The sequence below is a fragment of the Bombus huntii genome, chromosome 15 (assembly GCF_024542735.1).
Source record: "Bombus huntii isolate Logan2020A chromosome 15, iyBomHunt1.1, whole genome shotgun sequence".
NCBI classification, from domain to species: Eukaryota; Metazoa; Arthropoda; class Insecta; order Hymenoptera; family Apidae; genus Bombus; species Bombus huntii.
In genome coordinates, this window is record NC_066252.1 from 6135837 (window position 1) to 6158598 (window position 22762).

The window sequence follows — 22762 nt, forward strand, 5'->3', positions numbered from 1 at the left end:
TTTTGTCTACACACGAGAATATTCGAAAGTTTTGTAAAAACATATTTCGCCGCGATGAGTTCGCGCATGCGCGAACATCTTACTACAGGTCAAGTTCGTAGTTTAAAGGCTTAGAATCCATGCGTATGGTTAAGTAAAGCAGCGAATGAGTATTATTGTTTTGCGGTGAGGTTGATCTTGAAATTTATGTTTGCAAAGGATTCCTAGAAACTCTTGCGTGGATTTACACAGTGTAGATACAGTCACGCGGATTATTTATTAAATACTATATCGACCATAGGTACCACCATCTGTTCTATCAAACCTATCGTGACATTTCGAGACGAAAACAAACAATTAGTTCTGTGCGATCTTTCTCGAATAGCGTGTCGTGTATTATAGAGTGTACGTTGCAGATAAATATATCGTTGGGAGTAATATTTCAATTTCCATCACTCTCGGTTTAGCACGCGTTTACGTATCGTTATACGCATTACAGTAAGTGCCGTGCATTTCCTGATTAACGGCAAGTGAACAATAGAGGTTAGCGTCTGAAAAATAGTTCAAGGATTCGCATTGTGTGACGAAGTGTCTTCTAACGTATTTTATCATACACTTTTTTTTCACGAGACTTGCGCCAAAAACGTATATGTTACACAACGCCGATGCTTTTGTGAGATTCTTCATAAGCACTGCCTGTGAAGACGTACACTCGAAGGCCAAAGCACGTTCTCTTCAGTTCTCGGTGGTTCCAAATGACAGTAGGCAATTTACTATTTACAAATTTTACATATTGATTCAATATTCATATTGATCAAATCCAAATAAAATACTCTATGAAGAAAGCATTTTATTTTCATTCAGAATTCCGTTGAACTTGTCAATATGATATTTACATACGAAAACGATCCAAAGCTACTACCCATCGCAAATACTGTTATTTTTGTAACAGATAAAATTGAATATTCGAAGAATTGTTATGTTATAAATTTTTTAAAACAAATTGTTGTACTTGAAATTGTTTGTTGATTATAGTTAATACTTAAAAGTATGCAGCAGTATCTAAATAGTATGAAATCTATTTTCCTACTCTGGTTCAGAATGCAATGGGAGGAACGAATCTCCATACACCTCCATCCATATTTCAACATATGATGAGTCAGCAAAATACATCACAACAACCAGAGACATGGATGCAAATGCCACAGGTGCCACCAATGTCTATACCATGGAGTGTACCATCTCTCCAACAACCAGAATTAGTCAGATTTACCGGGGGACCAAGTTTCGAATCAGTTCTTCATCAGAAGAGAAAACTTGAGACCTGCGATCTGCTAGATATGTAAGTAATTTATATAATGATATATATTATAGAAAAACCTTTCTATTTTTTCAATTTGATATGTAATGGATGATATAATGTAATGGATGATTATAGGAGACAAACGAAACAGTTTATAACAGAAGAAAAAATGGCTGCACATTTTAAAGGTTTACATATTAGTTCCAATTATCAACAGTCTTCAGTGCCATCAACTTCAACAGCTGACTCACAACCAGTTAATCCTAGGGAGTTGAATATGGAACTAGAATTGGATGCAGCTAATGCAGATCAAATCAAAACTGGACCCAGGCTAGTTCTTTCAGAGGAACTGAAGAGAATCCAACAAGAACCAATCCTTCCAAATTCCTTGTTATCCAAATTGTGAGTATACATATTTTAATTAAATTAATCTAAATTAAATCAAATATTTTATTTCTCTCATTATGATGCAATTTCTGTTAGTAAATAAGATAAAGTGTGAAGGTTTACAGTTTTTCTCTTTCAGGGAAAGGCCCTCCATGGCTTTAGTCCTTTGGGAACCACCGAGCAAGCATCTTCGTATATTTCCAACTAGAGATACACCAACTCCGATTCCTAATGCATCCGACGATAACAATAACAACAATAATAACAACAATAATAATAATAACGAAGCGATTGCTGATCTGAATCAGACGATATCGAGCAATTCATCAATTTTCGAGCCAATGGAATTATGAAGGCAATTCGTTAGTGAGTTACTTTTACATCTTTGTATATCGTTAGCAAACGAAGAACGCGATATCGAGTTGTATTACGTACGAAAGTTAAAAAAAACGAAAGTTATACATTATATTTTTTATCTGACATTACATGTTTGTGTAAGGTTGTGCGAGATATATGGAATGAAGCCTTTCTATTAAATAGAACTATTCTCTACTAGTTACCTAATTATTTAGTTATTTGAGACATATGTACGTATCAATTATTATATAAAGATAAAAGCTAAAGATCAAGTTCCTTTCATATAATATGATTTGTGTGTGAAAATTGATTAAAGATAAAAAGGAAATATAAAAATGGGATTCGTTAATAAATACGTTCATGGGTTTAATGTGAAACTCAGTATTATTGTAATTATTATTAACACAGCATAATTGTATGATCATTATTAATTTTGCGTTATCATTTGTGCTTTCTTGTGTATGCAGTATGTTGCGTTTGATTGCGATTAAAATTGTAGTATGATAAACATGCAATGCATATAAAAAAGAAAAAGAAAATAAAAAACATAAAAGAATGCGCAAAAACAGGGATAAAATAGAAAAAAAGATTATTCGTAATAAGGTAGCTTTATTTATACACTATGTGTATGTTACATATATATAATATTAAGGTTGTGTGAAATACAGTTCAATTTACTGTATGGGTGATACGTAGATCGTTTGTCGTATGAATGAATTTACTGTGTTTCTGAATGTATGATGATTTTGCATAAAGATATGACAACATTTCATTAATATTGAGTTTTTCATTCATTTGTAATGAATGGAAAGTATGGAATGATAGGTATCGTTGAAGAATGAATCATTCTTACTCATTTTTACGATAACCCCATAAAATTTTCATTCTTTCCATGTAATTCCAGTTCAGAACTTGCGAAATTTAGGGTCTCTTTGAAAGTTTTCGCATCTTCCAAAGGTTCGCCATTAATTGCTGCCGCGGTAATCTTATCATCCAATATGGAAATGTGATTTCCTTCGATCTTGTGTATTTCTACTTTTCCGTGAGTTAACTGAACAACAAAAATAGTTTCATTATATTCATTCACAAGTCAGCTACTAATACTGTTTAATATTAATAGATATTACCTTCTGCAAACCGTAATCTGAATTTGGAAGTATCACAGCTGGTGTCGTTGGTACCAGTAACGTGATAGGCGTTCTAAGAGGCGGTACAGAAGAAGGATCGTATTTATCTAACACACAGAGACGGTTATAAATAAATGATATAATTTTTTTTTGAGTTTCTGCCGAATAGACCTTATGAATTTCGTCGGTTGTGTATTTGGTTACTAGATCCAACTTTTCATTCCAATTACTACAATTTTTCAGCTTTAATGCGATCTATGAGAACGAATTATTTATTAATTATTAATTAGACCTAAATTTTGTAGTAGCCGACTGGTACTGAAAAGATATTTCACCTCTGTGATGATTGGCGTTTTGATAACATTCAATATTTCAATCAGAAATGTATTTTGATATTCGTCTTCCGTAGGCGATGCAAGGTGCTCTGATTTTATGGCTTTCATATAATCGGGAGATCCGTCTATTAATATGAGTTGACCTATTAGTATGTAAGGTTCTAATCTCCTTGTTAATTCTATGGCTATCAGTGATCCATATGAATAGCCAACGATTGTGAAATCTCTGCGACCTTTACTCCTTGCTAAAACATACTGAAAGAGAAAGAGGAATATTATATTTTTTTATACTGTGAAATCTTTCTTTTTTGTTAGAACATACTGGTAAAAGACGTTCAGCCATTTCTTCCACTGACTCATTAATGTTGTATATTCCTAATTGCAAACAAGTGGCAGGGAATTTTAATTTTGATGCTAATTCAGCGAAAATCGCAGCAGACCCTTCAATACCCGGTATAAGAAATATTTCATTTCTTTTTTCACCACATTTAACTGGAAGCTCTACGCAATACTGTCCATCTAGTATGGAAACATTCAAGGTCTTCATCAGCAATCTCATGCCAATTACTTTTTCTGTCTTTGTCGTTGTTTTTTTGATTTGTTTTGTTTGCTTCTTTGTATCTTTTGCAGACATTTCTACAAGCTTGGCAATGTTCAAGACTCTAATATCTTGTGCAGTTAGAAACACCTCAAAGTCTCTTTCTAGTGTCTGTTTGATCTCCACAGCCATCATGGAATCCATGCCCAGCTCAGCCAAAGAAGAATTTTGACTCACGGTCTTCATATCCTTTATATCTATAATAGAAGAATAATTTCATTGCATGAAAATTTAACTACAAGTGAACTTACATGACACATATATAAAGAACACTTACTCATAATATTCATCACTGCTTCAAGAACATTACTGACTTCATTAGCACTAGGTACCTTCTCTGCAACCACCATGCTAGCCACAATTGGTCTATTCTGACACATGAACTTGTCTAATTCTTCTAAACACGAGGATATCTTCTGAGCCAAGGTTCCACCGATCACCAGCTGGTGTTTGTTCTCCAACATTTCTGCAGCAATACCCACATCCCCCACAGCGCCCCATTGAATGGCCATGCCAGGAAGACCTTGTTCCACTCTTCTTTCGCAAATCCTCTCTAACACCGCGTTTCCCATACCATAATTAGATTGACCAGCAGATCCTCTTCCACATGACAAAGAAGAAAACACCACAAAATGTCGAAGATTTGGACAAATCTTCCTAGAAAGTTCATCCAGCTTTTTGGTGATTCTGGCTTTGGGTTTCATGCTTTCTTCAAATGATTCCATAGTTTGGTTTACCATCAGACAGTCTTTCAACAGAGCTGCCAGGTTGAAGATACCATCCACAGGTGCCTGTTCTTCTGCTGATTTCAAGATAAACTCGCAGTCATCTGTTTTTGACGCGTCTACACCAGGAATTATAAGGATTTTCGCTCCATAGGATTTCCAGATATCTATCCTTAATTTCTGATAGCCTGTTTTGACTCCGTTTCGAGTAACTATTACCAGGTTCCTGGCACCGCGTAGGACTAACCAGTCTGCAAGTTCTAGACCTAATCCTCCTAAACCACCTATGATTACGTAACTCTTGCTACTCGTAGCGTTGAAGCGAGGGTAAGCAAGAATTGGTGTATTCAAAGGTGCTTTCTCATCTGCTATCTTAATCAGAATCTGTGAACAATTGGGTAATACTTATTTACGAGATATCAATTATAGGGAACAAATAATATTTATACCTTTCCAATGTGTTTGCCTGCCGCCATATACCTGAAAGCTTCTTCTAACTGGTTCTTTTCAAAACACTTTCTTACCAAAGGCTTGATACATTTTCGATTCACCTGGGCATTAAGAAAATGATGTACCTCTTCTCTTATATGAGGTAAGGTACCATGGATCATGGCATCGAGCATGATTCCATGAAAGCTAATCTCTTTCAAAAACACTTCCATTCCAAGTTGATTATTGACAGACATATCGAATTTACCGATTTCCAAGAAACGTCCACGATAACCTAGGCAACGAATCGATGCCTGGAGCTTGTCTTCAGCCAGGGAATTTAGAACTATGTCTACTCCCTTTCCATGTGTCTGTTTCATTATCATCTGTTCGAAGCTGGTATCTCTGGAATTTCCAATGTGATCATCATCTATACTGGGGAACGTTTCTCTGATATATTTCCGTTTTTCAGGTGTTCCTACTGTCGTGAACACTTCACATCCTTCAGCGAGGGCCACGTTGATAGCAGCTTGACCTACTGCACCGCTTCCACCGTGGATCAACACCTTCTCACCTTTCCTTAATTTTCCAAAGTAGTAAAAGGCGTAGAAAACGGTAAAGTAGGCAGACGGAACAGTTGCTGCATCCTCCAGGGACCATTCGTCTGGTACTGGCCACAGGGTGAATTTATGGGGAGTAACCAGGTTTGATATACCCCTGAAGATGTAATTAATCTATCAAATTAGCAGAAGACCTATGTTACTGACGTGTAAGGTTCCGATATTTGAGGTATATCTTACTTGCTCTCAACAAAACCCATCACGCGTTTTCCATTAGAGTCGATTCCACTGAACTCAAACCCAATCAGGCAATCGCTCATTTCTCGCTTCTTCACTATAGTTTCCGCCATCAATTTTCCAGTGGCCAACATCACATCTCTGAAGTTCAACGAAGAGTATATTACTTTGATGATGTTATCCTGGCACTTTTCATTCGGTTGTATCCAACCCTCGAACCACTGGATGGAACTCAAATCTCCTCTGACCTATTGCATAACTCTTGTAAATTTTGAAAGATTACAAATTTTTTGTTTTAAATAATAAGAGATATTTACGTACTCTTAAATTGGCATAGCCATGAGAAGTCAAAGTTGGCTGCAGCTCTGGATAAGGCAGGTGTTTGTAGGTTCCCCAGATTTTCCCTGGTCTTAAGACATTATAGCCAATGTCTATATCAAGCTGCTTGGAGTAGAATGGATCTTTCAGTGAAAACTTGGGAGCGTTCTCGTCTTGGATTATCACAGTTTTCACGATCTCACCATTGGGCTCTCTTCTTAAACACTTAACTAATCCTAGGGCACCATTCTCCATATCTCCTTCTGCGACTAGTACCAATCTTACCGTGTCATTACTATTTTTATCTTTTTCATTGTTCAAGACTTTCTTCACATCTTCCAGCCAAGTGAATTCATTGTTGTTCACGTATATTACTTCTGTCTTCTGAGGTGGCTTCTCTGCTTTCTTCAGGAGCAACAGAGTCTGATTCTTGAAACTCTTCTCCAGTACAACATTCAGATCACAAACTTCAAGATAAGAGAAAGTATCTTTATTGACAACACTTTCTCGAAGCAGGATAAATCCATGACCCATTGTTGCAGCTAGAAGTTGGTCCAGAATGTCAGTCGTTTTATTGGATAGAATATTATGAGCAGCTGCTATGAAGACACTGGCATCCTCCGGTAATTTCTTTGGTGTTATTACTGTAATATTTTCAGGAAGCAATAACTTTTCGCCTCGTTCTGATTCTGCGGCAAGTGTCAAATTCGGACGAATCATGGGTATGTTACTTAATACTTTCATAAAGATTGGAGTGAGGGTTTCTTCAGTTGGTACTTTCTCCTCCTGATCGATCACTTCGAGGATCTTTGGCGTGTTTATAATGTGACTCTCCAACGCAAGCTGCGTAGACAAGATGATCATTTCTTCTAATGATGTTTGTGCTTTGTCACGATTGGCTATAAATTTATATTCTTCCAAAATGGGAACAGACGTTAATCTTCGATGCTGAATCGCGTTGGCCTTTATTCCATGGATTTCGATTCCGCCAGATACTACCACATCGTAGTCATTGTACACTGAGATTGGGATTTCTGTAAAACAAAGTTTTATTATTTATTATAACTCGTTACGACTCGGATGTTTATGCAGTTCTATATCTTTATATCGTAAGCGTTTCTTATCAGAGCGCCATCCGAGCTACTCGATAATATTGTACAAGTATTTCTAACGTTTCAACATTTGTTTAAACTTTTGAAATTACCATTATTATCTTCGGTGAGGTTCCGAATCGTTTCGTTATGAACTTTCACATCAATTACTAGCTTTCTAATAGCTGTTGGTACATAAAGCGCTCTGGTATCGAGATTCAATATCTTCATCTGTAACATATTATCCATAAACACGGCCCAGTTCTTCGTCCAAGCGATACGTCCCCTGGTTCCCTTGAGTGAAGCGCTCTTCAGCGAACGGAACGGTCCAGTATATTGGTAGCCACGAAGTTTTAACTCCTTATAGATATCCTTGCTAGTCAGAACTTCCTCATCCTCAATTTCAGTCAAGAATTTGGCTGGAATCTTCTCCTGCGCAGGATTCGTTTGTACGCGAATTGATCCTGTCACTACTGTCGTGGATCCTTCTGATATTTCGAATTTTCCAGATCCTGAAAATGTTTTATGTTATCTGTAATCTGCCGAGTGCAATTAAACAAGTTAAAATTTATTTATTAATTTTAAATCAGGTGTATCTTATAAGTTCTCGTTGTAAGAATAGGATTCGATGTCTGAGTACAGTTATGTATACAAACGTAAACTCAAGAATACCGCTTCGCGTCTTTCCTTCTCTTTCATGCATTAAACTTGACAGATTAAAGTTAAGATATCTCCCGAACTAATCATTTTTTGATATAGAAAATATGCTTTCTTTTATAGAGAATGCCGAGCTGCATCGATTAATGTATTAAATAATAGGTATGATTCCATTTAAAAAAACAAAGTTGACCTTCACATGACCTTCACTCGCCGATCTACAGAAAAATTAACGCCAGAATATACCCCCTCCCCCCTTAAAACCATTCAATTTTTATCTAAAACATTTTTCAATATAATTAATAGTATCAAAAATATTTCAGCTTCGACTCTTAGATGATTTACCCTGTACATGTAAAATAATTATTCTGCGCGAAGAACAAGATGGGAACAGCGGAGGATATAAATATACATATAGAAAAAGAAATGGATGAGTTAGAGTCGAGCAGAGTGTGAGTAAATGCCTGATACCTCTTAATTCTTTATCAAAGTATTAATGTGTAGATATCGCGATTTTTTTTCAGTTTCGATAATTTAATTTCCTCTTCTCATTTTATATCTCTCTTTACGAACTACAAAAGTGGGATTAGTGAATGGAATTTCAGTTAAATCGACGAAAAAGACAGAGAAAACGTGCGCGGACTTTGGTGATTGAAAAAAATTCTTATGGGTTAAATGCGGAAGTGATTTCTTGCGATAAACTGAAGCAAGATGAATCCTAGTGATTTTAGAGTGGTTGAACTCTAAGATGATCTGGAAAAAGTGGATTTATCGATTTCAGGTACAAAATTTGGCTAAGGTATCACTCGTATAGTAAATTAGGGATTATAATATGTACCTCGGAATTTTTCCAGATCTTTTTAAAGCTCCAAACAATAAGAAATTAGGCAGAGAATTGAAGATCCTTTATGCAAACCACGTTTGTGAATAACGATATTGTCGACGGAGGGTTAATTCTTTGCTCTCATTTTACTTCCTTCCTTACGTCACTAATGTCTTAGAATTAAAAACCTAATAAAAAGATGTATACCTCTTTGAACCATGACAGTTAATGAAATAGAACCGGATTCGGGCATGTTTGTTGCACGTTCGAATTTCACATTCTCAAAAACCACTGATACTTCGTCATAAAGTGCTCCTTGCAGCAAACTAACCGTCTCCCAGACCATAATAAGGTAACCTGTGGCTGGGACTAAGTTTCTTCCGTCGATCACATGATGCATTATATATTCGTAGTTCTCATCTTTCAGAGCTACATCAATCATTCGCTCTGCCGTGGTAATCTTCTGACGTTGAGTATACACTGGTACGAACCAGTCTTCAGAATGCTCCCATCTGAAATTTGACAACAATTTTAGATCTATGTTGCGATCTTTATTTCTTTTTAAAAAGACCTAAAAAAACCCCAAGTCGTTTGGCCCAATTTTAGAAAAAGTTATTCATTTTCAAAAAGTGTTGTAATAGTTTTGAAAGTCATCGTATTTCCAAAAATATTCAAAATCTTTTTGCTTGTTGAAACAAGAGTGAAATTGGAACGTACAAATCTGGAAACTTAATGTTATATGTATATATGTTATTTTATTATATTCACCTAATGTAAGGAGAGACCATGGAAGTGCCACGACTAACAGGAAACTCTACGTGCGGATAAATATTCGCAAGTTGTGGCTGTAGACCAACGTCGTATAATTTTCCAAGGGCTTGCAGGAAGCATTCGGCATTGTCTTTATGGCCTCTCTGAGTCAGTGCAATATTCGTTACAGACTGACTTAAGGATCTCTTTAAAATTGCCTGTAGCAGACCATGAGGTGCAATTTCTATGGTTATAGCGTCAGATGGTATCATTGTCGCTGTTTCCGCGAATAGGACAGAGCTCAACAGGTTATTGGTGTGATATTCGGCGGAAGAATACTTGGCAGCTTCCGTGTACCATTGACTGCGTGGTACGGAAGTGCTCATCCACTTGGAACTTCTTGCTTGTGGCTTGGGAATCACTTTCTTCAGATACGATAATAATCTTGGTCCTGCGTCCGCGATGTAGCGACTGTGATACGCTATGTTGCTGCATGCTACTTCCTTTGCAAAGATCTTGTTGGCCTGGAAGAATTAGAAAATCACAGAGAAAACTCAATTTGTAGATTTTGAGCGTTTCATATTACTAGTATTGCGATATACCTACTACTGTTCTACAAGAAATCAAAGGATCATTTTCTGAAGAATTGTTATTGACTTTTACAGAATTATATCCTTCAAAACAAACCTGTAACTGGGCAACGAATTGCTTCATGGACTCAGCTGGGCCACTTATGGTACAACTATCGGAACTGTTATGGCAAGCAACCTCTATATCCGATGGACATATATCTTTGATCTCTTCATATCCAAGACCAACTGCTGCCATAGATCCTCGAATCATTTTGGTCTCGATAGACGCTAAACCTCTCGAATATGCTGCAAGCACCATTTGCTCGGCCGTAAAGCATCCATCCGCATAAGCACAACCAAGTTCTCCGACAGAATGACCGATTATATTATCCGGTTCGATACCCACGGATGTTAATAGATCCACGAGACCAATCTGAAGAAACATCCATCGTTACCACTGCGCAAGAGTTGGAAATCATTTTTCGAAGAATTACAATCGTTTTACCTGAATAACGGCGATTCCAACGAACGAGTTCAAAATATTATCGAAGGTCTTCTTGTCCTTGTTGGTGATGATATTAACGATATCGATGCCATGCGGTTTTAATACCGCGTCACATTTCTGAACGGCCTTCGCGAAGATGGGGAATCTCATCAATGATTCACCTTTTAGATTTCAAAATGATTAATTATTTTTTTAATTATTTCCTTGCAAATTGTTTACGAATTTTGCTGTTAACATTTCTATATGTACCCATGCCAGGCCACTGTGACCCCATTCCAGAGAACACAAACCAAATTGGTCTCTTTATGCCAGAGTACTCTTGGATGTCTCTTGGTGGTTTCTCTGATGTTTTAGATCCAACCATTGTGTACCCTCTAAATAGATGGCCAGTTATATTTTCGGAGTGAATATCGTGCAAAAGTCGAATGTACTCCACGTCCACTGGTATACTTTCGATCTGGAAAAGTAATCGTTATATTTTCCTAGAATTTTCTACTGTTTTATACTTCAATTTACTTACATGATTGAGGAGAGTTTCTACTGCTTCTTGTGTACGTCCTGATACTACTACTAATCTAGGCAAATCGTCGGAGGGCGCACCATTATTCACTTTCTCCTTCGTGTAGGATTTTAATAAGACGTGAGCGTTGGCCCCACCGAAACCAAACGAATTTATTCCTACGTAACCACCCTTCCATGGGGTTGGTTCTGTAACTACTTCGACCTTTCCTTCGTCGAAGCACGTCACGCCTTTCATGGGACTTTCGAAGTTTATATTTGGTGGGATCAAGCCACTTTCCATCGCAATAATGATCTTAAAATATTTATTTGTAATTATATTTGACTTTTATATATTATTATTTTATTATATTCTCATCCTGCCATTAGCATTGTTCTTATATACTATTTTTATTCATTTAACTCGAAGTATATCTTAAAATTCTATACTTTTACTCTATCGTCTCTAGTCCATTTTTAAAGAAAAGTTTCAACATTTTTAGAGAATTTCCAACAACAGTCTCATACCTTGGCTACTGAACAGAGACCACTGGCGGGTTCAGTATGACCCATGTTCGACTTAATCGAACCGATTTTGAGAGGAGTGGTTCTGTTCTGGCAGAAGACTTTGTCAATAGCGTTCAATTCTTCAGGATCACCGACGCTAGTTCCGGTACCATGAGCCTCCAAAAAAGCCAGTTCATTAGGAGATATCTTGCACTCTTTGTAGAAGTCTGTCAGAAGCATTTTCTGGACGTTACTGGCAGGGAATGTGATTCCTTGTTCCTTGTAGCCATCGCAGTTGCTTTTCGTGTAGACGACCTGCGCGTAAATTCTCTTTGCGTTTTTCGCCTTCTGCAAAATGATCACGCTGATAGCCTCACTGCGGACGTACCCATTCGCTCTTGCGTCAAAGGATTTGCAATGACAGTCAGCGGACAATACACCTGATATTAGATATCAATTTATTAATACGAGACTCCATCATTTAGGCATCTAAATGTCTTATTGCGAAGAATATCCAAATTACTGTAATTAATGAGAATCTAATGAATGCGACTGATAATGCACTTGATTAAAACAAATTTGACGGATTCCATCTTTTGTTGAGATTATGCAAGCGAAGACTTATTGATTTAATAAAATTATTATAGTTTACCGAGACGAGCGAACTGAAGAGATACATAGGGATGAAGACAAAGATTGGATGCTCCGACGATTACAGTCTCGCATACCCCAGTTCGTATCAATCTGTAAGCTTGATCCAATGCGATTAAGCTAGAACTGCAAGCTGTATCAATCGCGTAAGATGGACCATGTAAACCAAAAAAATAGGAGATCCTGTTGGCCAACATGGCTCTGCTGCATCCAGTAATACCAAAACCATTCGCCTGAAATATATTTGGAGTAGAAGCATATTCAGAAAATAATTTTGCAGGACCATTATCTTTTAATATTTACAAAGTATTTATAAAACATTAGGGAACTATAATTTACGAATGACGCCAAAAACGTTTACTTGTAATTTTTCGTAAAACCAAGTCTTCTCTGACTCGCTGATACAAGATCCTATAACAACTGCCGTATTGGTCCCTTTGAGCTGTCTAGGATTTAATCCTGCATCGACGATGGCTTCGTACGCATTCTCCAGTAAAATCCGACACATAGGATCCAACGTATGAGCTTGTTTGTAATGAACGCCGAAGAAGATAGCGTCGAACTTGGATAAGCCAGACAGCTTACCACCGGCCTTTGGAATTTCCGCATGATCTGTCAACGTACAAGGTTTCATCGTCGTTCTGAATGGCCCTAAGTTAAGTCACACTTACCTTGTCTCCATCTTGAATAGTTTTCCGTGATAAGGTCTACCTTGTTCATTAAATTGTTTTTTAACTCTATTATATTGTTACTTTCCGGAAACCTCCCAGAGATGCCAGTAATCACCACTTCTTCTCCTGGTTCCGTCACCGCGTAGTTCACCTTCAACGGATCTACTTGTGTGTTACAAGACATCCTTCTTTTCTCTTTACAGTTTGCTTTATTTATAAATTTTGATTTCTTTAATTGTTTGATTATCTTTATATCTTCTTTCGATCTTGTTCAGTCAGTCGTGCATATATTAATGAAGTGTTTTCGAGTAATCAATCAGTATCAATATCTTGTCGCCAAGACCATGGATACAATTGAAGACTGGAGAAACGGAGAAAGGCTTCTTATAACAGACTTTCCCCTCCATGTGGTAATTCGAATTCTCTTCTGAATATTCCTGAAGTTAATCTGTATAACGATTACCGGTCGAAATGACCCCTGAAAATCTAATGGACTGAATTTCGTTGCCCAAAGAGCTCGACGAATTAAAAAATATGCAATAAGATATATTTAGTAGTGATATTGATGTTTATTTTTATAATAAAAAGGTTGACGGACAAGAAGAAAGGAATTAATAAGGGTTTATTCACTTCGTTACTTATTTGCTATAAATCAGTCGAGAATATTACGTTTTTATAATGAATTTTTGTAATTAATCAATATGCAATATTAAAAATTGTTTCTTCTTTTACGAAACATCTTCTTGTTTTATTAATAACAATGTGGAAGATAGGAAAATAATAAGTAATTAACTATTTATGCACGCAATAATTTTATCAAATAAAATTGAATATTAAGTCAGAACTGAGAAAATGTTAAAGTCATGTCAATAATTTCTCGGATTTTTATTTTATATGAACATAGAACTAGCATATTCTGATATGCCAGATCTAGTTTTCATTTTTTATTTGTCACGTGACAATATATTCTATTAAACAGTAGTATGACTTCCTAAAAACTTACGTCCTCCTGTTCCATAAAATTATTAGGTTGCCCAAAAGTTCTTTTCGTTTTATAAGAAAATAATAGATGCAACATTTTTTACTTTATATTATTTTATTGAATTATGTATGATCTATTTTGTAGTAATAGAACAAAATGGATCATACATAATTCAATTAGGGGCACAAACAGGATGCATACATAGTGATGTAGAGTAATGCGATATCCGGCCACCCTTGACATTTATAGTATTGAAATAATGAATATTCACGGAGAAGAGCGGCAACTGTTCAACCCACCACTTACTGTGACGCATTGATTAGTATTTAATATATTTTCTGTCGTATGACATAATATTGTAGTTTTGGCATTAATAAAATTATATTAGGTTGTCCCAAAAGTTTCTTTCATTTAATAAGGAAATAATAGATGCACAACATTTTTTGTTTTGTATTATTTTATTGAATTATGTATGCATACATAATATGTTATAAGATGTGCAATAAAGATGTGTTTAAATTTCTATATATATAAAAATCAAGTTAAAAATATAGCTTAATCTGTATCTAGTGAACCAGTATGTAATTATTACAAAATTATCGTTGAATATAGTTAGAAAATAGTAGTACAGTACAATCGGTAGTCAGTCATACTAGAATTACACATTGCTTCCAAAGATATTCTTTTGTATTAGCCGTAATTGAAATTGTACGAACAGTTAATTAAAAAACTGAAAACGTAAAATGAATCATGACCATGATAACATCAGTTATCAAAATATGAATGATCACTTAAGTAACAACATAGATTTTTGATTTTTTTTCATATAAATCTTTATTCTATTAATAATAGTATTTTATTTTACAATACAAAATTACAAAATTTTTGTCATCAATATAGAAATTCGAAAATATATTATTGTCACATTTTTTAAATAACAATACTATTATAGTATTAACAGTACGATTCTTAATTTACGCATGTAGTACTATAAGTATTAACTTCAGATCTCTGTAAAAGCTAATGAAGCTTGTAGACAGTAAAATGCATATTATTTTTGAGACACGTGTAAATACATTTGGTTAATTAATACTACACAATACAAGTTCTCCTGTATAGCAAACATTTGAGATCTGACTACATAACCATTTAATCGAAAGAAAATTAAATACAAAGTAAATATAAAACAAAATTTCCTGTTTAAACAAAAGATTCTTGTACATTCGTTTATTATGCATTAATTATCGGTTACGTATTGGCAAGAATGGACTATTTAAATTAAGTGTACAAAAACACAGCTTGCAACATATTGATTAAAACATATTTCTCTTAATTGTTACAAAATGTTTACAGTCTTGATCTCAATTTTTTTGCTATTCCTACAATTATATCAAAAATAGAATTTTTATTATTTTTAATATCAAAATGTATTAATATTTGGAGACACCGGTAAAATGTACTTTTTTCCCTTGACCATCTAAAGCCTCCATTAAACTCGACGTAAAACTGAACTCCGAACTGCTTTCGTCCTCTTGATTTCTGTAAAATACATCAATATGAATAAATTCGTATTTCACGACAATTTTAAGTATACAGCATTATGATGACATACAAAGTATCTAAACTGGTAAGACTGCCATTTGATTCGGGTATGATAGAAGATCCTTCAATCTTTAATAGTTCCAAGAAAGAGTTCATTGCTGTTACATAAATTCCTTTTGTGCCAGCAGCTCCCAAATAACGTAGACTAGATAACTCGATTAAAATTCGTTCTGGACTTTTTGACAAAATATATGTATCTTGATCGAGTTTTACAATCTCCACGGATGAAAAATGAATGACAAACAAATATGGTTTTCGGAAAGCTGTAAGAATACAAATATTATTTTTTATGCAACATGTAAGATTATTGTATTTTAAGAAACGTTACAAGATTTCTTACCAAAAGCAAAAGGTAAATGATTCCATGTTGGATCAATGTTTCGAGTTCTTTGGCCATTTTCATTCACAAACATTCCAAATTCATTATAACAAAGCAAAAGCTCTACTTTTCCAGGTACAAGAGAAACGTTTAAAACGCAAACTGGGAAAATGCCTAGCTTGGCTACTCCCGATAGTGCAGCTTTGACTGAATTATCATCTTCTTCTGGAAATTCTGCAACACCATGAATTATTAATTGCATGGAATGAATGAATTCACTAAATAATAAATAGTATTTATTACTTACCATCGACACAATAATTTTTAAGATCAATTTGGAAAAATTTATTACATCCTACTATAAGAACATTTTGCGTAAATATAGCACAACTACATGGTTCGGATGTTTCAAGTTCACGGACTACAATAAATTCTCCAGAATCATCTTCAATGTACCATTTAAGTAATCTGTATTTATAACATAACAAAATTTTTATATAAAATATGATATTGAAAATCAAATGAAAATATATCTGTTTCAAAAAACCTACATTACGTGGGACTCAGTTGCTGCGCAAAGCATATCCCGTTGTAATTGATATAAATGGTAGCTATCAGTGCCAGTTAAAACTGCCTTCGTATTAATTGCTGGCCTTGAGCATTCGGCAGCCACTGCGTTACTCTTTAATTGCCTTAGACTACAAGATACTAATTGCCTATTTTCACCAGCTATCATTAAAGCTATTCCTAAATGGGGATGTAAAGTTAATTGGTGCACCTTTTTCACTCCACGAATCATAGTAAGAGTTCGTGATTTAGCACCGCTATACGAAAACAGACCCTCTTCTGCACCCAATAAAAGTACATTTTCTTCTGTCAAATTTACGGCACAATTTAAATCCAACTATAAAATATTTATATGTTAAAAATGAATTTAATATAAATACAATTGTTCGAAGGTAAACAAAATTGCTCACTTGATTTTTTGCTAGTCTTAATATAGTTTGATACTTCTTACTTCTATGAACATTACTCAGTATATTTTGACTAGTAATAGACTTTAAGGACTTTAACCAATTTTTCTTATCAGTCTGGCTCAAAGCCATGACATCTAAACGTGGTGTCGGCCAACAGGTGGTCGATGAATTGGATTCTATTCTAAAAATAAATGGTATGTCCGATTTTGCTGTTCCCATTACATCTGGATTAATTACTGTATCAAATACAGTAAATCCATCCTTTTCGATTAAATCGATACGATTTATTGGTGCCATTCCGGGAGATGGCTGGTGATCGTAAGTACATAAACACGGTCCTTCCAACCTAAGGTACTTTCTTTCCCAACAAGTATTCGAGCGGTCTGGGAGTTTCACCCAACTTTCCATCGGCACGCTATTGTTTTTACTTTCTACATCACACACATCCTATTATCAACAATAATCATATATTAGTGTAAAATATAGGATTGCACGGTTAAAATATTAAATATCATACCGTGTCGGGTTTATCCGGTTGATCTATAGCTAACGTTTGAACGCTTCCAGTCAATGACGATAAACTTTCGTCACTATTTCTCCAGCTTTTACCAAACTGCTTAGCAAAACCTCCGGGTAAACCGCAAGTGGCAGGTGCGGTAACCATGCACTTTAAATGCGTCATTACTTGACATTCGTTGCAAATAGCTGCGCGTTTTCCAAAATGAATGGAATCCAAACACGTGGAGCATTTCCCCGCTCGCATTGGTAGACCGACATCAAATCGGTGTGGAATGTGGTGTCCAATTCTTTGCGGCGACAAACGTTTAGATAATGAGGTAGTTGATGATTCTGTGGTATAATTCACGTTTTTTATATCGGGTGCTGAGGGAGATGATGGAGAGGTCGAAGCGTGGATAGCTTTCAGTGCTAATAACTGTTCAGTTAATGTTTTAACTTTGGCGCGTTCTTTCGCTAACTGATTTTCCAATTCGCGATATCCAACTGGCATTCCAGTACCACTAGGAGGAATAGTCTCTTTCTGCTTAGTACCGAGTATTTTATCACATACCGTTTTCTTCTTCTTACTGCACTCTTCTAATTTAAATTGCAAGTAATCTATCAACTTTGTTTGTTGTTGTCTGGTACTCTCGGCTTTCACTTCCCTTTCCTGATAGAATTGCCGCATTTCCTCCAAGATACTTTCCAATTCTGTGATCCTTATCCGAAGTTCCTGACCTTGATCTATGCTATTCTGCAAATCATTCATCAACACGAAATTCGCCTCTTTCAATTCGTGAACTCGTGTTAAGTGTTGACTACTTTCTTCTTTAACGACTCTTGTTTCTGCTTTAGTGATATCTAAAGCACGTTTCATTTCTGAAAGATTACATTCTAATTCCCCGCATTTATTTGTGGAACTTTCGACTTGTTCGCTTAAGTCTTGTACAAGCTTCTTGTATTGATCTCTCTGGGCTATCAAATTATTTCTTTCACTCTCTATATCACTTATCTCCGATGCAAGTCTCTCGATATTCCGTTCTGCTGTTAGTTTCAGTGACCTTTCTTCGTTTTGTGCGGTTTGTGCTTCGCGAAGTTTCACCTCAGTCGTTTCCAGATCCTTTTGTAACTTCATTTTATCTTGAATTAGTATATTTTCTCGTGTTTCGTGATCACTTGTTAGTCTTTCGTAATCTGTTAGTTGTTCTTCAAGTACTGTACAGGTTTCTTTCAAAAGTTCAGTATTCAATTCATAGCCTTTAATCTCTTGTTCTAATTTACCTATTTTTGATTCCAATTCACGTATTTCTTCAGTATGTTTTGCAATGATCTGCGTCAAACGGTTGTTTTCACTACTTAAACTGTCGACCCGATCTTGATTTACTTTCGATTGCTTCCGCGCCGCGTCTAATTCTCTGCGTAAAGAAGCACTTGAAGACTGTAATTCTTCTATTTGATGATTGGTCTCAGTTAACGCTCTTTGGGCCGAATCAGCTTGCATTTTGTTTCTAGTAGATTCTTTTGTAATATCATTCAATGACGCTTTTGCACTGTCTAACTCTTTAAGTAGCTTCCTTGACTTTTCTTCTCCCTCTTTCATTTTATGATCTAATTTTTCGGTCAGCTTTTGCTTTTCTTCCTGTAATGTTTTAACTCTTTCTTCTGCTTTCTTAGCTTCCCTTGTTGCAATTCGTTTGTCTAAATTTGCATCTGATAGTTCCTTTTCCTTCTTCCATAAATTGATTTGTGCTTGCTTCGCTGTCTGACGTTCTGTGTTCAAGTTTTCTTTCATTGTTTGGAGGTCTCGTTCTAATTTCTTCATTTGCTCTTCTAAATGCGTATCTTTTTTTATTACAGACATCCTACTTGTACTTGGTTGTATAGTTTCCATCTTAAGAGTAGCATTCTCTGATTCTAGTTTAGTAACACTCTGTTCCAAGCGTCGTAATAATTCTTCTAAATTGCCAACCTTACGCAAATGCTCCTCTTCTTTCTGTAGAGAATCCTGTAATCTTTTTTGTAGAGCGGCTTTATCTTGTGTGGCTTGTTCTAAGTTCAGAGCAAGGGCTTCCTTCTGTTCCAAGTTCATCATTGTTTCATTTAAATCAGACTTTATCACTTGTAATTGTTGTTTCAGTTGCTCATTTTCAAGTTTTGACATTTCCAATTGTTCTTGTATTGTGGCAACTGCCTGTTCTGATGCTATAGCATTATCTAACTGCTTTGCCCTATCTTGTAATTGTTTTTTTAAAGCTTCTATCTCCGCATCTCTGGCTGGTATTGTAGCCTGTATGCTACGTAACTGTTCCTGACAGTCTTTCAATTCATTTTGAGCTAATTCTAAAGCAACATTCAACCTTGATTGACGACAATGGTTAGAATCTTGTTCATTTCTTAGCTTAGTCTCCAAATCTGTATTCTTGGCAACTTCTAAATCCAATTTTGCTCTAAGTTCAGCTAATTGATTATGTGAACGTGTAGCTATTTCTTCCAGTTTAGTTTCAACACCTTGAACGCTTTGCCGACTTAGTTCTCTTGTTTTGGCTAGTGATTCTTTATATTGCATCTAATAAAATAAATAATTATTTCAATATTTTTCCTTTAAATTTAAATTAGATAAATTTTACTAAACTATATTACTATATGTATGAACTATATTACTTATGTATCACTATATATATGTACATATATTTTACTAACCTGAAATACTCTGAGTTTATGTAATTCTGCATTTGCTGTCTGAAGTTCACATTCTGTTCTTTGCAACCTTGAACTCATCTCATTGTTACTAGTACATAATTCTGTGATTCTTACAGTTTGTGTTTCTATATGTTTATTCAATTGTGCAACTTTTTCCTTTTCTGCATTCTCCCATTTACGTTTAGCATCTTTTATCAAGCTTAAAGCTCTGGTTTCTAAATCTCTTCTTTCTTGACGCTCTAGTTCTGACATTACAAAATAATTATTGTATATAGTTTTACATATACAAATAAAACATAGCTTTATATATATATGAAAGATTCTATTATTTACAATTACTACTATATCTAAGTATATAATAATAGCCACTTTTAATATGATTAAAAAATTTTAGAAATTAAATATCAGATACTTAAAAATAATACAATAATTTTATAATGAATTATAATCATGGGCTAATTAAAAAAATTCCATGATTTTTCTATTGATTAATGTAGTAATATGTAAGTTTGATAATATTGAAATTTAGATTATATGGAAGAAAAATAGATGAAGAAGTTAAAATAAAAAAAAGAAATTTCTTAAAATTTCTACGCATGAATTGCAAGTCAATTTACCTAATGTTCTTTTTATTCCATTTAACTCTGACTTTGTTGCAATTAATTCTCTTTCAAGAATATCTCTCTCTTTATTGAAAGCTTCTAATCTTTTTGATTTTTCTTGGAGCTGAGCTTCCAATTGCGTCATGCAACTGATTTTTTCCTGTAATTCAAATATCTTCTTTTGTTTCTCTTGGATCTCTTTCTTCTTACTATCTAATTGTGCTTCTAATTCACTTTTCTCTTTAGAGAATTTGTCAGACTGAGAGGAATGATGCTTATGAAACTTAAACTCAAAAAAGGAAGAGCAGTCTTTCTCAATATCTTTAAATTGATCATTTGAATCTGATGCACGTGTGCTTCTATCACCACCTATAAATACAGAATGTACCAGATTAAAATAGATATAGACAAAATTGTTAAAGGAATTTTGGTAATAGTTTTACCAAGACTTCGCCGAATTACTTCCAGATCACATTTTGCTGTGTTTAATTCCTTTTCCAACTGTTCTTTGTCTTTCTTGGATATCTCCACTTTTTTCGTTTTTTCCTCTTGTTGAGTTTCATTGTTAGTGGTGGACCGTCTATTTTTCCCACAGATTTTTCTGTAACGTTCCTCAAATTCCTTTTCTCTGCTCTCAAAATCCATTCTTTTTATTGTTCATTTGTGGTCGAATAATTTTCGATATTTTTTATCTCACGTTTGTTAGATAAACTGTCAAAATATGTGGTTAAAAAATGTTTTATTTCATAACAATCAACGTATCCATTTCATTGACTAGACTAATCGAAAGAATCGAGATTGATACATGAAAATATAGGAACAAATCAAACGTAATTTAGTCAAGTTTAAATCGAACTTTTATTATATCTATACTATATATTAAACTTTGCAAAATTCCCGCGATTTGTAACCTGTATGAATTAAAAAACACAAATAAACACGATCTTATCGAGTGTGTAATGTTCTTCGGTTGTATAACAACGTTTTTGTATGGTTATACATCATGGAAATATTATATTTAATGCTACACGTTTTGTTTTACACTATCGTATTCATAACCACAGCGTATTTATAACGGTTGCGGACATGGAAGCCGTTAACTACGGTCACGTGGTACTTTGGCGCCGTATTGGCAATTGGTTGAGATCGCGCAAGCGCAATTTTATTTTTATCGAGTAAGAGCGTGTCAGAGAAGATAGGAAAAGTTTTGTTATGAAAATTATTGATAATACACCCTAATATCCTTATGTAACAGATATTTATAACTGTACAATTATTCAGTTATACAGTTATCAAATCTATAATTGCGGATCAAACTTTATTTTGTAATTCAAAATTCTGTTTGATTCTGAGGAATCATATTTACGATAGATGGCGACAAAATTATCGGATTGCACTGCCCTCTGGATTAGTGAATGAATGGAGCTTGCTCAGTTTGAAATCCAAGAAAGAATTCAAGTGTCAGAATAGAATTTTAATATACATGTGAGTACTTTTCTATATTTACATATTTACTTTGTTTACTTAAATATTTTTCTAAAAACTTCTCCATAAATAGTACGTGTGTACTTGGGTTTGTGTGTTTTATTTTACAAGCACTCGAATCCAATCAAAGTACGATTATAAATTTCAAATAAAATTTATGCTATTCATACTATTGTTAATATACTTTTATATTAACATTCATTCTATTGCGTATATTTAATGTTTTTCTCCACTTTCTGAAGTATTATCTCATAATACTGATAATTATTTCATAATATTGATAGAAATTCTATTCGCATATGCAAACATAGAAATATCATTGATATGTTACTTAATGTCTTGTACAGAAGAGGTAGTAAGAATACAGAAATACAGAATAGACGAAACATTTTACGACACTATACTATGCCATTTATGATTAAGAACAATGAGTATAGACATTAAATATATTAATGTTTAATATTAACTTTTGCGTGATTAAAGTGTTTGTGGATTGAAATTACATTGTATGTGTGAT

At 34.7% G+C, this 22762-nt stretch overlaps 3 protein-coding genes across 4 annotated transcripts; 1 reads left to right on the top strand and 2 right to left on the bottom strand.

Moving 5' to 3' along the window:
• The first annotated feature begins 122 nt into the window (after positions 1 to 122).
• On the top strand, positions 123 to 2403 carry LOC126873875 (homeobox protein 10-like). 2 transcript variants are annotated; one of them, XM_050635202.1, is made up of 4 exons: positions 123 to 740; positions 1080 to 1321; positions 1418 to 1684; positions 1809 to 2403. In XM_050635202.1, exons 1-4 carry the CDS (start codon positions 735 to 737, stop codon positions 2020 to 2022), a joined length of 729 nt encoding a protein of 242 aa, XP_050491159.1. In that variant the 5' UTR covers positions 123 to 734; the 3' UTR covers positions 2023 to 2403. The 2 variants fall into 2 exon arrangements, with proteins under 2 accessions (XP_050491159.1, XP_050491161.1); XM_050635204.1 differs by having other exon boundaries at positions 123 to 280.
• On the bottom strand, positions 2304 to 13282 carry LOC126873879 (fatty acid synthase-like). Its single transcript, XM_050635213.1, has 19 exons — positions 13081 to 13282; positions 12771 to 13021; positions 12411 to 12642; positions 11780 to 12198; positions 11274 to 11567; positions 11003 to 11210; positions 10754 to 10914; positions 10364 to 10681; positions 9695 to 10200; positions 9134 to 9438; positions 7560 to 7958; positions 6359 to 7389; positions 6041 to 6285; positions 5261 to 5957; positions 4364 to 5195; positions 3811 to 4283; positions 3489 to 3743; positions 3154 to 3408; positions 2304 to 3077 (listed from the first exon to the last, which is right to left on the bottom strand). The coding sequence occupies exons 1-19, from the start codon at positions 13262 to 13264 to the stop codon at positions 2886 to 2888; spliced, it is 7257 nt and encodes a 2418-aa protein (XP_050491170.1). The 5' UTR covers positions 13265 to 13282; the 3' UTR covers positions 2304 to 2885.
• Positions 13283 to 14891: 1609 nt separating this feature from the next.
• On the bottom strand, positions 14892 to 22665 carry LOC126873863 (citron Rho-interacting kinase-like). Its single transcript, XM_050635167.1, has 11 exons — positions 21672 to 22665; positions 21204 to 21471; positions 20776 to 21129; positions 20159 to 20403; positions 17478 to 20024; positions 16961 to 17407; positions 16535 to 16887; positions 16291 to 16451; positions 16005 to 16217; positions 15675 to 15927; positions 14892 to 15601 (listed from the first exon to the last, which is right to left on the bottom strand). Exons 2-11 carry the CDS (start codon positions 21403 to 21405, stop codon positions 15493 to 15495), a joined length of 4884 nt encoding a protein of 1627 aa, XP_050491124.1. The 5' UTR covers positions 21406 to 21471; positions 21672 to 22665; the 3' UTR covers positions 14892 to 15492.
• Positions 22666 to 22762: the final 97 nt, after the last annotated feature.

What these genes read in the sequence shown, in the direction of transcription:
- LOC126873879 (XM_050635213.1), bottom strand. Translation starts at nt 13,264, where the DNA reads ATGTCTTGTAACACACAAGTAGATCCGTTGAAGGTGAACTACGCGGTG. An exon ending in CTATTCAAGATGGAGACAAG is followed by an intron (nt 13,022 to 13,080) that starts GTAAGTGTGACT and finishes GTACGTTGACAG; the next exon opens with ATCATGCGGAAATTCCAAAG. An exon ending in CAGGCAAACACATTGGAAAG is followed by an intron (nt 5,196 to 5,260) that starts GTATAAATATTA and finishes AATTGTTCACAG; the next exon opens with ATTCTGATTAAGATAGCAGA.
- LOC126873863 (XM_050635167.1), bottom strand. Translation starts at nt 21,405, where the DNA reads ATGGATTTTGAGAGCAGAGAAAAGGAATTTGAGGAACGTTACAGAAAA. An exon ending in AACCGGATAAACCCGACACG is followed by an intron (nt 17,408 to 17,477) that starts GTATGATATTTA and finishes TGTTGATAATAG; the next exon opens with GATGTGTGTGATGTAGAAAG. An exon ending in TAAGACTAGCAAAAAATCAA is followed by an intron (nt 16,888 to 16,960) that starts GTGAGCAATTTT and finishes AATATTTTATAG; the next exon opens with TTGGATTTAAATTGTGCCGT.
- LOC126873875 (XM_050635202.1), top strand. An exon ending in ACCTGCGATCTGCTAGATAT is followed by an intron (nt 1,322 to 1,417) that starts GTAAGTAATTTA and finishes GGATGATTATAG; the next exon opens with GAGACAAACGAAACAGTTTA. An exon ending in AATTCCTTGTTATCCAAATT is followed by an intron (nt 1,685 to 1,808) that starts GTGAGTATACAT and finishes TTTCTCTTTCAG; the next exon opens with GGAAAGGCCCTCCATGGCTT.